General features: G+C 41.7%; 1 protein-coding gene across 1 annotated transcript in view; it reads right to left on the bottom strand.

Annotated features, from left to right (window-relative positions):
- pdlim4.S (PDZ and LIM domain 4 S homeolog) overlaps window positions 1–13,588 on the bottom strand; it is a 103,687-nt gene that overhangs the window by 9,723 nt on the left and 80,376 nt on the right. The window contains exons 4-5 of the mRNA XM_018256198.2: window positions 2,475–2,665; window positions 1,413–1,570 (exon numbers count right to left, since the gene is read on the bottom strand). Of these exons, the coding sequence (XP_018111687.1) occupies window positions 1,413–1,570; window positions 2,475–2,665 (349 nt within the window). The remainder of the gene's footprint in view (window positions 1–1,412; window positions 1,571–2,474; window positions 2,666–13,588) is intronic.

The following is a 13,588-nucleotide window of genomic DNA, read 5'->3' as shown; positions in this document are numbered from 1 at the left end:
TGCTGAAAAAAAAAACAGTGGTATCCCCTTGTTAAAGAGATACACTGCTCTCAGGGCCGGAACTAGTGGTAGGCAGAGAACCCCCCGCCTAGGGCACAATCATGTGGGGGCGCACTTTTAAGGGGATTTTCTTTCTTTTGTTTTTTAAACCTTCGTTTTTTTGGTCTTTAATCGTTTTCAGTTTTATAAACTGCTTGTTTCAACCCTCTTTTGTAGTGATGGCGAATTTCTCCCGTTTTCTCTCTCGAATTTTGACGCCGGCAACAATTCCGCAGCTGGCGACATTCTGATGGCTATTAAAGTCAATGGGCGCATAGAGTTGTTGCCGGCGTCCAAAATATTTGGACGCTGGCAAATTTTTCCGGCGTCCAAGTACATATTTGGGGGCAATATTGTGGATTTTTTTTGGCTGCTGCTGGCAAAGGTACATATTTGGGGGCAATATTGTGGATTCTTTGTTTGCTGCTGCTGGCACAAGTACATATTTGGGGGCAATATTGTGGATTTTTTTTGGCTGCTGCTGGCACAAGTACATATTTGGGGGCAATATTGTGTCTTTTTTGGCTGCTGCTGGCACAGGTACATATTTGGGGGCAATATTGTGGATTTTTTTTTGGCTGCTGCTGGCACAAGTACATATTTGGGGGCAATATTGTGTCTTTTTTGGCTGCTGCTGGCACAGGTACATATTTGGGGGCAATATTGTGGATTTTTTGGCTCCTGCTGGCACAGGTACAGATTGGGGGAAAACTGAGGGATTGGTTGCTGATGGCTCAGGTACAAGGGGCAATATGGTGGCTGCTGGCACAAATACACAGATGTTTGGGGCAATATGATGGATCGGGTGGGGGGGCACTGCTTGAAGCCCTTGCCTAGGGTTCACCTTTACTAGTGTAGGCCCTGGTTCACCTTTACTAGTGTAGGCACAGTTTTTTAAATCAACTAGTGTGGCAGATTCCAAAAAAGACCAAAAAAAGACTGGGACCAATGCTCTATGGGCAGATGGGTTTTGTATGTCTGCGTTCTGTTTCTTGCATGGTTCTCTGTTTGCTACAACAGGCAGTGTAGTGGATATTCACAGACAGACTGCAGAGGACAGTACATCTCCAATGAACAGGACAGGACAATATGGTGGTTTGGAATTGATATATTTCCTACATATGACATTAATGAGGTTAGAGAAGGACATTTGTGCAGGTCTCCGTTGAGCCTATGAGCACTTTATGCTGGTAATAACACAAGTCCTAAGTGCATTGGATTTGGTGGGGCAAATATTGTATTTATTATCAATTGCACCAGTGCCTCTAGTAAATGAGCTCTTGTTAGTTTACAGTAGTGTGTGTCACTGATAAATAACAGGTAGTGCTGGTGCACATAAGAATGATAGATGGAAATCACTGTACTGCACATACCATTCTCTCCAGCTTCCAGCATGTCCTGCAAGTACTTGAAGGATCCGGACTGCTTGGGTCGTGACACAGGCTCTTCATAATCCTGGAGCATCTTGTACACATCTGACTCCATATCTATCCCATTCTTGCTTCTTGGGACTGATCTCAATGGGTCAACACTAATAAATAGGACAAAACCACATTAGTACAAACACTTTTTTATCTCAGAACATGGAAAAATGATGAACTTCCAGAGTTTCTGCTACACATCTCTCTATCCCCCAGTTAAGCATGGGTGCCCTAACGTAGACTGCAATCTGCCAGTAGATCATATGACCGAGGCTACATATAAGTCAAAGGGAGAAGTCCCAATGATTTTTTGATGTGCGCTGGGTTTCATGCAATACCCTGAAGTTTTCGGATGAAAAATCCGAAAACATAGTGAAAATCAGATATAAATCCGAAAAAATTGTGAAAACAAAGCAAATTTTCAGGAAATTGTAATAAAAAATCAAAAAATAATAAATAAGCGTAAAAAACCCGAGCAGATTTGATCAGAGTTTGTAGCAGAAAATATTGAGATAAATTCGGACTTTGAGAAATGACCCCCTTAGTATGTTATATAATGGCCGATTCTAAGCAACTTTTCAAATGGTCTTCATTATTTATTTTTTTATTGTTTTTTAATAATTTGCCTTTTTCTTCTGACACTTTTCAGATTTCAAATGGGGGTCACTGACCCCATCTGAAATCAAATGCTTTATTAGGCTACAAATGTATTGTTATCGCTATAGTTTATTACCAATCTTTCTATTCAGGCCTCTCCTATTCCATTCATTTATTCAACTCAATTCATGGTTGCTAGGGTAATTTGGACCCTAGCTACAAGATTGCTGACGGGAGAGCTGCTGAATAAAAAGGTAAATAACTCAAAAAACACAAATAATAAAAAATGAAAACCAATTGCAAATTGTCTCAGAATATCACTCTCTACATCATTCAAGTTAAGTCAAAGGTGAACAACCCCTTTAACCATAAAAGTCCCTTACAAACTCTTAAAGCTTGATTATTGCTCTTACATACCTGTGTGGGGATGAGAGATTGATTCTTGCCATATGTGAAGATAAGTTTGCTTCTATATTGTTGTTATTTGTGTAGAGCTTGGACGGGTTGTTGTACTGTTGTTGTGGTATTTGTCGGATGTCAATTGGGCTCCCTCGGGGAGATACTGGTGCTGATCTCCGAGTCGGAGTGATTTCTGAAGGGAAGATATCCTAAAAAAAGCCAGAAAAATATAGTAAAGGGGGTGTTCAGCTTACAATTTACTTTTAGCATGCTGTATTCTTCACATTTTTTTTTGTTCTAAATCTCTCATTCCTCCTATCACTGTCATTTAGACCATTGTATGGTTGCTAGGGTAGGTGGGACCCTAACAACCATATAAACATAAGTGAAGAGCCATAACAATTGAAGGTCAATACATTACGCCATTGCATCATATACGTAGCAATGTTTACAAGATGGCGTGCCCACTCCAGCAACACAAGGTCCTATCATGTCCATGTTATACAGATGTCCTGTATCTTTCCTTTAGTTATAATTTTAGCACCACTAACAGGTTAATACCACATGGTAGAGTCCTGCAGCGGGTCGGGTACCCGCGGGTTACCCGCAAAAACCTGTGGTACCCTGCAGATTGCGGGTAGAAGTTCCGGGTGCGGTTATAGTCGTGGATCGGTGGTTCTGCGGGTTTGGGTCGCGGGTTGGACTGCGGGTCTTATCGATTTTTACTCCTTTTTTGTGACCACGCCTACTTCCGATGATGTCACATCCGGTTTACAATGACAGCACTTCCTGATTCTTGATGGTCAGTGGGTCGCAGGTCCGGGTTGCGGATAAGGTACTTACGGGTCGGGTAGCGGGTCAAAGCAGGTAAGAATGCGGGTTGCGGATTGCAGGTTATGGGTACAGGTCGGGACGGGCTCCAAAAAATAGACCCGTGCAGGACACTACCACATGGGGAGCTACAAATGCAAATATCACCTGACAAGATCTGGCAATTTTAATGCAAGTCCACAGGGGGTGGTTTGGAACACTTTGGCACAGTGGTTTGATGCAACTTAAAGGACAAGGAAATCCCCAGAAACACTAGTGCTGTAAATTGTACACTACCTATGCCCCTTAGTTAAGTTATTTTACTTCCAATGTGTTTACTTTATTAAAGGGGTTCTTCACCTTTGAGTTCACTTTTAGTATGATGTACATAATGATATTCTGAGATAATTTACCATTGGTTTTCATTTTTTATTGTTTTTGGTTTTTGAGTTATTTTGATTTTTATTCAGCCGATCTCCAGTTTGCAATGTCCGCCATCTAGGGTCCAAATTACCCTAGCAACTATGCACTGATTTGAATGAGAGATGGGAATATGAATAAAAGATAACATGAATAGAAAGAAGAGTAATAAAAAGAAGCAATAACAATAAACGTGTCGTCTTACAGAGCATTTGTCTTTAAATGGGGTCAGTGACCCCCATTGAAAAGCTGGAAAGAGTCAGAAGTAATTTAAAAAACCATAACAAATAAATAATGAAGGACCTCCTTAGAACCCATTTGGCGTCAATTGGTGAACTTTGAAAAATCGAAGGTTTTTGGAAAATACTTTGATTTGTATGATTTGAATGCGCTATTACTTCGATTCGTATAATTCGAAGTCTGACGAATTCAAACGAATACAGATTGGTCTTTTTGAATTCAAATTTCAAAGTTTTTCAAATTCGAAACTCGACCCTTGATAAATCTGCCCCTATATCATTATTTGAGGGGGGGGGTCCTTGTCCTTAAAAAATGTGCCACTTAAAGGAACAGTTCAGTGTAAAAATAAAAACTGGGTAAATAGATAGGCTGTGCAAAATAAAAAATGTTTCTAATATAGTTATTTAGGCAAAAATGTAATGTATAAAGGCTGGAGTGACTGGATGTCTAACATAATAGCCAGAACACTACTTCCTGCTTTCAGTTCTATAACTCTGAGTTAGTCAGTGACTTGAAGGGGGGCCACATGGAACATAAATGTTCAGTGAGTTTGTAAATGATCCTCAGCATTCAGCTCAGATTCAAAAGCAACAGTTATGACCCATGTCCCCCCTTCTCAAGTCACTGATTGGTTACTGCCTGGTAACCAATCAGTGGAAAGCAAGAGAGCTGAAAAGCAGGAAGTAGTGTTCTGGCTATTATGTTACACATCCAGTCACTCCAGCCTTTATACATTACATTTTTGCCTAACTAACTATATTAGAAACATTTTTTATTTTGCACATCTGTTTACCCAGCTTTATTTTTACCTGTCCCCCCGGGCAAATGCCCCTAACTTTTTACTCACCCCTCTGCACAGGTCCTGTCCACGGAGTTCACAGGCGCCATCTTCTCCCACGCGGTCTTCTTCCTGCTTTGACCAGCGTCTTCTGGCACATGCGCAGTAGGAGCATTTTCAGGTACGGATCTACTGCGCATGCGTCGAATGTCACAAAGTTTTCCGATTCCACTCCATGACATTCGGCGCATGCGCAGTAGATCCGTACCTGAAAATGCTCCTACTGCGCATGCGCCAGAAGACGCCGGTCAAAGCAGGAAGAAGACCGCGTGGGAGAAGATGGCGCCTGTGAACTCCGTGGACAGGACCTGCGCAGAGGGGTGAGTAAAAAGTTAGGAGCTTTTGCCCGGGGGGACAGGTAGGCCAGGGGGGAGGCGGGAGGGGGGGGCAACACAGGGAAGGAGGGAGGGGTTTTGCGCCCAGGGGGTTTCCTTCTCCTTTAAGTGGCACATTTTTAAAGGACAAGGAACACCCCCGATAAAGATATAATGAACAATCAATTTAAAGCATCCAAGATTTTTCCTTTGACTTCATACTGGCTTTTCACCCTCCAAAATAAAATGCCTTGCCATGTGCACCTTTGTGGTTATGCATCCCTTTCTGGTTGCCTTCAAACAAACAAAGCAATAGCTATACAAAAAAGAGGGAGGAATAGAATTTTCAACAAGTTTGTGTTAATCAGGAAAACTAATTTGAAAGGCCTACTTTTTCGTTTCCTTTCCACGAGACTCCCTAACGGCTCGTATTATTAGCTCTTATATTGTGCACAAGAAATATCAGGAGGCTACCAAGGCAGACATAAAACATTTGCTCCTAAAGAGCTAATGGAGGCGGAGGTGCGTCATTATGTAGCAATTTTCTAAACATAAAAGAGATGAGGTTTTTCCCCTCTAGCTGTATTCGAACCATTTTTCCATTAGTCAGAAATGTCTGGTGCCGGGGACCTTCAGCCTTTGTCTTTCCAGCTGTTACTGAGCCAAGACCCCAAGCTTCCCCAGACAACTGAGCAAAAAGATTCAACAGCTGGAGGAAAATCCCTACTACTTTCTCCTTTTAGTATTATTGTTATCTTCATAGACTTCCCCAGAGAGAGACACATATACGCCATGCTTAAAGATCTATATACTTCCTTAACCTTGACTTACTGAGGAACCACAACACGTCACAATGTTTTCATTCTGTAAATAAGTGCTAAATGATTTTAGTGTTGTATAAGGTAGAATTACTGCATACCTCCCAACATTTTGGAAGTAAAAAGAGGGACAAAAAAGTTTTTTTGGCCACACCATGTTCATTTTACAAAAATTCGCAGGTTATAAAAGTTTCAACATATTTCAACGTGTTTTTTTCCAGTTATTACAGTTTTGGTAATGAAGGCGAATTGCCCTTTAAGCTGTGTTTAACTTTTCCCAAGGGACCTGTTATCTTATATTGTTACAATTACTTATTTGCTTATCTAGATACATTTGAATTGTTACAAATGTATCTTATCTTCTGTTGTGGCTGTTCTGGGCTCTCTGCCAAAAGCCAATTAAGTTAGAAACTTTGTTTCTTTTTCTGGCTGTTCAGTGCAGAGAAAACTGGGACTTTCCAGTACAAATGAGGGACTGCAGGTTGAGCTGTCAAAAGAGGGACTGTCCATCTAAAAACGGGTAGTTGGGAGGTATGTTACGGGCAGATGAATAATTTCCACCAGGCTAGGGGCCCCTCAGTACAATCCTATAGCCTGATTAAATAGACACACAAATACATTCTAATGCACTAGTGTTAATTACATTGTACTGGAAGAGTGTTAAAGAGTCTGTGATATCTGTACTTGCCTAATAAAAGCTTCATTAATACTAATGTTTCATCTACTATCTATAAAGGCATTATTGAGTCAGTTTTCATGTTAAGACTTCCTAAATGCCACTGACTCAGACTATTGTTCTCACAGCCTCACTTATTAAAGGAACACCATTACAGTGTTTTAAAGGTATTCTACTATAATGTACTGTTGCCCTGCACAGGTAACACTGGAGTGTTTGCTTCAGAAACACTACTATAGTTTATATAAACAAGCTGCTGTGTAGCCATGGGGGCAGCCATTCAAAGCTGAAAAGGGAGAATAGGCAAAGGATACACAGCAGATAACAGATATGTTCTGAAGAATCCCACTGCATACTAGAGATCTTTTCTGTTGTCTACTGTATTACCGGTGCCAATTCTCCTTTTCTCCAGCTTTGAATGAGCCACTCTTCTTTGAACTCTGTCTGTATTAATAATATCTCTTTAAAGCATGCAAGACCAAGACATTACTACATTTTCTAGGTAGGGACTTCCCAGTGCTTTGTATAAAGGGGAAGTAAGATCCTCTCCTCCCCTGAATCTATACTTTTCATAAAGGACAATGCTTTGTAGGCCCTTCCTACTGCTAATTACAATATATTAAGTACATCAATGTACTTCTTCATTAAGGGTATACGTGTCTTGCATATTTCTATATACATATTTCTAACACTGAATCTCATCTGTTTCTGAGCTGCCCAAGTCCTTGAGATCCCCCTGAACAATGACTGATTCTGCATATAATTGGCAAACACAGATGCAATGCTTACAATGCCTTCCCCAAGTCATTAATGAAGAAAATAAAAAGGAGCCAGTACAGAACCCTGCAGAACCCAACTAAAATCCTAGTGAATGCACTCCTGACCACCACCCAGGCCCGGATTTGTGGAAAGGCCACCAAGGTCTAAGCCTAGGGTGGCAGGATTTTAGGGGGAGGCATGCTGCCCAACTACACCCACATTTGGTCAAAAACACTGGGGATCCTCATTTGCTCCGGTCCTGATGTTGAAAATTTGCATGAATAAAGGGGAGGGGACAGAGGCGACGAATGGCATTGGGCCTAGGGGCGCCCGCTATGTAAATTCGGCCCTGCAACCACCCTCTGTACGGGATCCTTTAGCCAAGACCAGCAGACATGTGTTTAGCAAATTATAAAGCAAACGTCTATCTGGCACTGTGTCAAACGCTTTGGCAAAATCCAAGTAGATCTACTGTGACCCCACTCTCTAAGCACCTACTTAATACATCAAACTGCAGTCAATTTGTTTGACATGATCTGCCATTCAAAGAACCAATGCAATTTTTACTCTTCAGAACACAGTCTTGTATCTTACAGATATCTAAAGGTGGCCATACACGGGCCGATAACAGCTGCCGAAAGACCGAGTCGGCAGCTTATTGGCCCGTGTATGGCCCCCCCCCCGACGGGCTTCCCCGATCGAGATCTGGCCGAAAGTCGGATGGGACTAAAAATCCCACCGGGTCGCGGCCGCATCTGTTCGTTGATGCGGTCCCGCGATCCGACCACCCTTAAAGCCACCGTTAGGATCCGATCGTTGGGCCCTAGGGCCCACGATCGGATCAGCCTGATATTGCCCACCTCAAGGTGGGCATATCGGGGAGAGATCTGCTCGTTTGGCGACCGACAAACGAGCGTATCTCTCCGTGTATGGCCACCTTAACTCACAGGTCTATAATTGCCAAGTTTAAAGGGTTGTTCACCTTTGAGTTAACTTTTAGTATGATGTAGACAGTGATATTCTGATATTCTGAGACAATCTGCAATTGGTTTTGATTTTTTGTTATTTGTGCTTTTTGAGTTATTTATCTTTTTAATCAGCAGCTCTCCAGTTTGCAATTCCAGCCATCTGGTTGCTAGGGTCCAAATTCCCCTAGAAACCATGCATTGCTTTGAACAAGAGACTAGAATATGAATAGGAGAGAGTCTGAATAGAAAGATGAGTAATAAAAAGTAGTAATAACAATAAATGTGTAGCCTTACAGAGCATTTGTTTTTTAGATGGGGTCAGTGACCCCCATTTGAAAGCTGGAAAGTGTCAGAAGAATCAGACAAATAATTAAAAAAACTATAAAAAATAATGAAGGCCAATTAAAAAGTTGCTTAGAACTTGCCATTCTACAGCATACTAAAAGGTGAACCACCCTTTATAAGAGAGAATAAAAAGTTCTTTGTCCGCTTTACAGTGGATATTCAATTCTGTCATCCACTAATTGACTTTAGTTTCCCAACCTCCTATATGATTAAGGGCTGAGGTGACTGGGCCTGGTTCTAACAGAGGATACTGACAATACATTTCCACTCTGATTTAGGAATAGTTTCCATGCTGTGTTCCCCCGTCTTGGCTATAAATGGACTTTTCCTTCTGGGAATGTTATTGCTGTGCTGTAGATATTGAATATAGTTTTCCTCAGGGAGCAGATCCTCTACACAGTAATGTAATATGCCTGTAGGCCCTGATATAACTACAGCAACAAATTTACATGTTTTTGTATCTTTATAAACTAAACGTATACAAATATTCCTGGGGACATCAGCTTATAATCAATATGTCCCATCAAAACCAACATCATACAAAACAAATGTTAAAGGCCAATAGAAAAGCTGCTTAGAATACGTTCATTTATAACATAGAAAAACATGAAAAAACATAACTTCTTCTTACTACGTATCAGCAGGCCCGGCAAATAATAGGGGCAAATGCCGCCCAGCTGCATTTTGGGGACGTGTGCGTCCCCATTCAATTACACCAGCTGTGCCGGCGTTTTTTCGCTGGCGCGCTGGGAAGGGGAAGTGTAGGCGGGCGCTAGGAGCGCGCGGCCGCCTGGTTGGACCGCACGGCCTAGGGGTGGCTGGCAATGAAATCCGGCGCTGCGTATCAGTGTTTTGGGTTCACAGCTGGCCAGTATCTCACCAGTATCTCACCAGCCTAGCCATTAAAATTTCAGCCTAGTTAGGGTTTCCACCTGTTCGATTTTGACCCGAACAGTTCAGTTTTCCTAATTCCTGTTCGTGTTTCAACTTTCTGTTCGGTATTCAGCCTTGTGAAACCCGCACAATAATCTGGCCAATAAATGAAAGACATTTAAATGCTATGTTACTCACTTCAACATGGCTTACTTATTATCAAGTGCAGTTCATTTCTTCTTATTATAGAGGCACCAAAGCAAATCAATCAAACATTAGAAATGTATTGCAGAGCTTTCTGGTTAACGGAGTTCTGTATAATATAATAATAGTATAGTAGAGTAATAGAATAATTATCTCATACCTGTCATTTAAGGATTGTGTTTGTGATTGTCTGGCAGAATAGAGCTAACGATAGGGTTGCCTCCTGTGTGGTTTTGAACTGGATATCTCAGTTTTTCAGTTGAAAATCTCCTGTCCAGTTTAAAATATTGAAAAAACTAAACAGAAATCCAGCCAGTTGCATCCAAGTGATGCAATAACCTCGACCTGGCGTCATAACTCCATCAACATCTTTGTGCCGGCCTCTGATGTCATCATGCCCAACCCCAATGCAATCTGCCCCGCCCACTTTGTTCCGGTTTAGTCACCAGCAAAGGTGGCGACCCTAAGCCTAGTCAAGTGCTGGTCCTTCAAATATGTAAAATAGCACCCAGCTCTTCTCCACTTTATCCCCAAATACCTGTGTAACCCTTCCTACCCACCACTTGATCCACCTACAATATGTCATGGCTCGGCACCCTTTACATTACAGCTCCACCCCCTCATGACCCACCTTTACATAATCGCCAGCCCCTGCATGGTCCTAATGTAGTAGTAGCTAATGGGCTGCTCTTATTCTATTCTGGTAAAAGTGAGAGGAATGGTGGGAGTTAAAGGAAATAACTGGTGCAGTCAGGGCTCTTCTTGATTTTGCCTAAGGCATCAGCACAAGTGACTGGAAACAGGAGTTATAATAATACAGCTGGAGTCTGTCATTTCCCAGTAAAGTATAAGGCTGCTAAATATAAAAATACATTGTTAAAGACATGTTTTATTTCTAGGGTGGAACAAATCTAGATGTACTTCTCCATCTACTGTTCCCTTATATGCCTCAGCCATAGGACTGCTTGCGTAAACTATATTTACTTGACTCAGACATGTATTTTAATATTTCCTTTATTGGCTGCCGTACAACCTGTTCCTGCTGTCGGGATAAGGTTCAGATAACTCCTCTTGGATGGCTAACGTTTTACTGTAAATCTGTGTTATTTATTGCTTTCTGCTGGCGCTTCCTGGACTCCATTCATATCTAATATCACAACTTTTTTCTTTACAGAAACAAGGATACGAGCTCTGAAACATGACAGCAAGTGTGTGCAATGTAAAAGTGATTCCTTATAACTGCTCAATGTATAATTCTTGCCATAACAGCAGTTAAAATATATGGTCTTATCCCCTTTTATCGGTAATGTACATTGCCCATTTGTGACCTAACTACAAAGTCCATTTACAAAATGTAGTAGGATATGAAAGTTTGAACACATTTCTGTGGTTTTTATGTGTTATTACAGTTTTGATAATGAAGGTGAATTGTCCTTTAAACTGTGCGTCTAAGGGGCAGATTCACTAACTGGCGAAAAGTCGCCAGCAACAGCTTCACACCCATCACTACACTTCGCCATACGAAAAATTTGCTTGGACAACGCTAATTCACAAAAATGGAGTTTCATCGTGGGCGCCAAACGCTGGCAACATTTCACTAGCGTTACATCAGCAATGCGAGCAATTCAAAGCGAAGATGCGCTAGCGTTCATTTCTGCCTAGCGCAAATTCGCTAGAGGTTTTGCGCTCAGGTTAATTTACATACGGCAGGAAATTTAAAGTTGAATGGACATATATGTTGCAGCAAATACATTACATTACACAAGTCCAGGGAACCTTAATAAAGACAATAGAGTTGTTATAATGCCCTACACATGAGCCCACTGTATAGTTTATGTGCCATATGCTAGAAAATGTATGGGGGAAGCCGGTTACCCAAAATAATTTTTTAGGACTTTTGCAGGCTATCACTCTGAAAAAAGAGGAAAGGACGCCAGAGTTTTCGGGGACTTTGATGCTTTTTCCACTCACAGAATATGATGTAAGTAACCGAAGATTGAGGAAGATCTATGCTCTCCATTGCACTTTGCCTGGTCTGAGCTGGCGAAGGTAAGTCTGGTGAAAGAGGTAACGTTCAGTAAAATCCGCATCTTAGTGAATTTGTGGTGTAACGTCCAGAGTGTGCGAATGAGCGCTAGCGCCTATCTCTTTCATAAGCAAATTGACACTCTGCGGACTTTAGTAAATCTACCCCAAAGTTCTCCCAAGAGACTTGCTTATCTTAGATTGTTACTAGGGATGCACCGAATCCAGGATTCGGCCTTTTTCACCAGGATTCGGTTTCGGCCTGGATCCTTCTGCCCGGTCGAACCGAATCCGAATCCTAATTTGCATATGCAAATTAGGGACGGGGAGAGCAATTGAGTGACTTTTTGTCACAAAACAATGAAGTAAAAGATGTTTTCGCCTACCCACCCCTAATTTACATATGCAAATTAGGATTCAGATTCGGTTCGGTATTCAACATAATCTTTCGCAAAGGATTTGGGGGGGTTCGGCCGAATCCAAAATAGTGGATTCGGTGCATCCCTAATTGTTACAAAAGTATCTATTCTGGGCTCTCTGCCAAAAGCCAATTAAGTTAGAAACTTAGTATCTTTTTCTGGCTGTCCAGTGCAGGAGATCAAAGAGAAAGTCGTGACAGTAAAAAAACCGGGACTGCGCGCTGAGCTGTCAAAATCAGGACTGTCCCGCGAAAAACAGGGATGTGATTGGTCTATAATTTGGGCCTTGTAATTGGTCAGTAATGGGCAGTTGCAAAAAAAATATAAAAAGAGGGCTTTTTAGCTGCAGCTTTTATCATATACCCCCCTGATGTTGCTATATTTAGTAATGGTGGGCACAGATGCTATACTTGTGCCTGGTCCCTGTACAGGGTGGGCTCCGTTGCTTCACCCACTACAAAAGCTTATGTATATGTACATGTAAATGGCAGATGCACTTTGAGTGCTACGGGGGTGGTTGTGAGGACCAAGTGCCTGTGTGTTGGGGGGGGGGGGGTGACATGAAGCTTTTTCAAGTGGCAGAATGACTGTGTGTGTGTGTGTGTGGGGGGGTTATTCAGATGATGGGGCTAAGGGGGTACAGTGGGCATGTAAGGTGCTGGGCCAACTAGAACTGCCTTGGATGCCAAAATAATTTTGGCCTGGCTCTGTACTATGAAAAAGCAGACATGGCTCCCCAGCATGGATATAAAGAACTTTAGATCTAAGTTGATTTGTAATGTAATTGCAATATTTTGATGCACTTATCCAAACCAATAATAATGTATTTCAGGCAGGAAAACATCTAGTATTCATGGGTATTGTTGGATGATCTATTTGTGGGCTACTACAATACAGAAACGCAAACAGATCATTTAAAGGCACAATATTTTTTTTCAGATATTATCTTGTTCTGAGCAGGATACAGGCTGGGTCCTTTCCAGCTTGTAAATTAATTTAATATCTGGAAACGGACAATTCCATATCTCATCTTCATTGAAATAGGACTTTACTTGCTGTTTAGCCTGCCTAACTTGGATCCGGTTCAGATGAATCCAACTGTGTGTGTGTGGGGGTGGGTTCATGCTAAGTACATAAACCCTATTCGGTTTCCTTGATTCAGTCTTTCCTTGGAAACACCAACATGAAAACTTCCACAAGTTTAATGAATAATGGTTTCCAGTAGCTGAAGCTTTTTCCTTGCCCTTCCTGACTTGCTGCTCTTCTTTTCCTCTCTTGTCGCCCTGTACAACACATACTACAACCAGCCTTGTCACTGGCTACTCCTCTCATGCTAAAGATGAGATTAAGCTTTGTGTGTCCTGTAGGTGTAGGTAGCTACAGTCCTGTTAGGATTAGGGATGCACCGAATCCAGGATTTGGC

Source organism: Xenopus laevis, chromosome 3S, assembly GCF_017654675.1.
Source record: "Xenopus laevis strain J_2021 chromosome 3S, Xenopus_laevis_v10.1, whole genome shotgun sequence".
Classification (NCBI taxonomy): domain Eukaryota; kingdom Metazoa; phylum Chordata; class Amphibia; order Anura; family Pipidae; genus Xenopus; species Xenopus laevis.
This window is presented reverse-complemented; position numbering and strand designations above follow the sequence as displayed.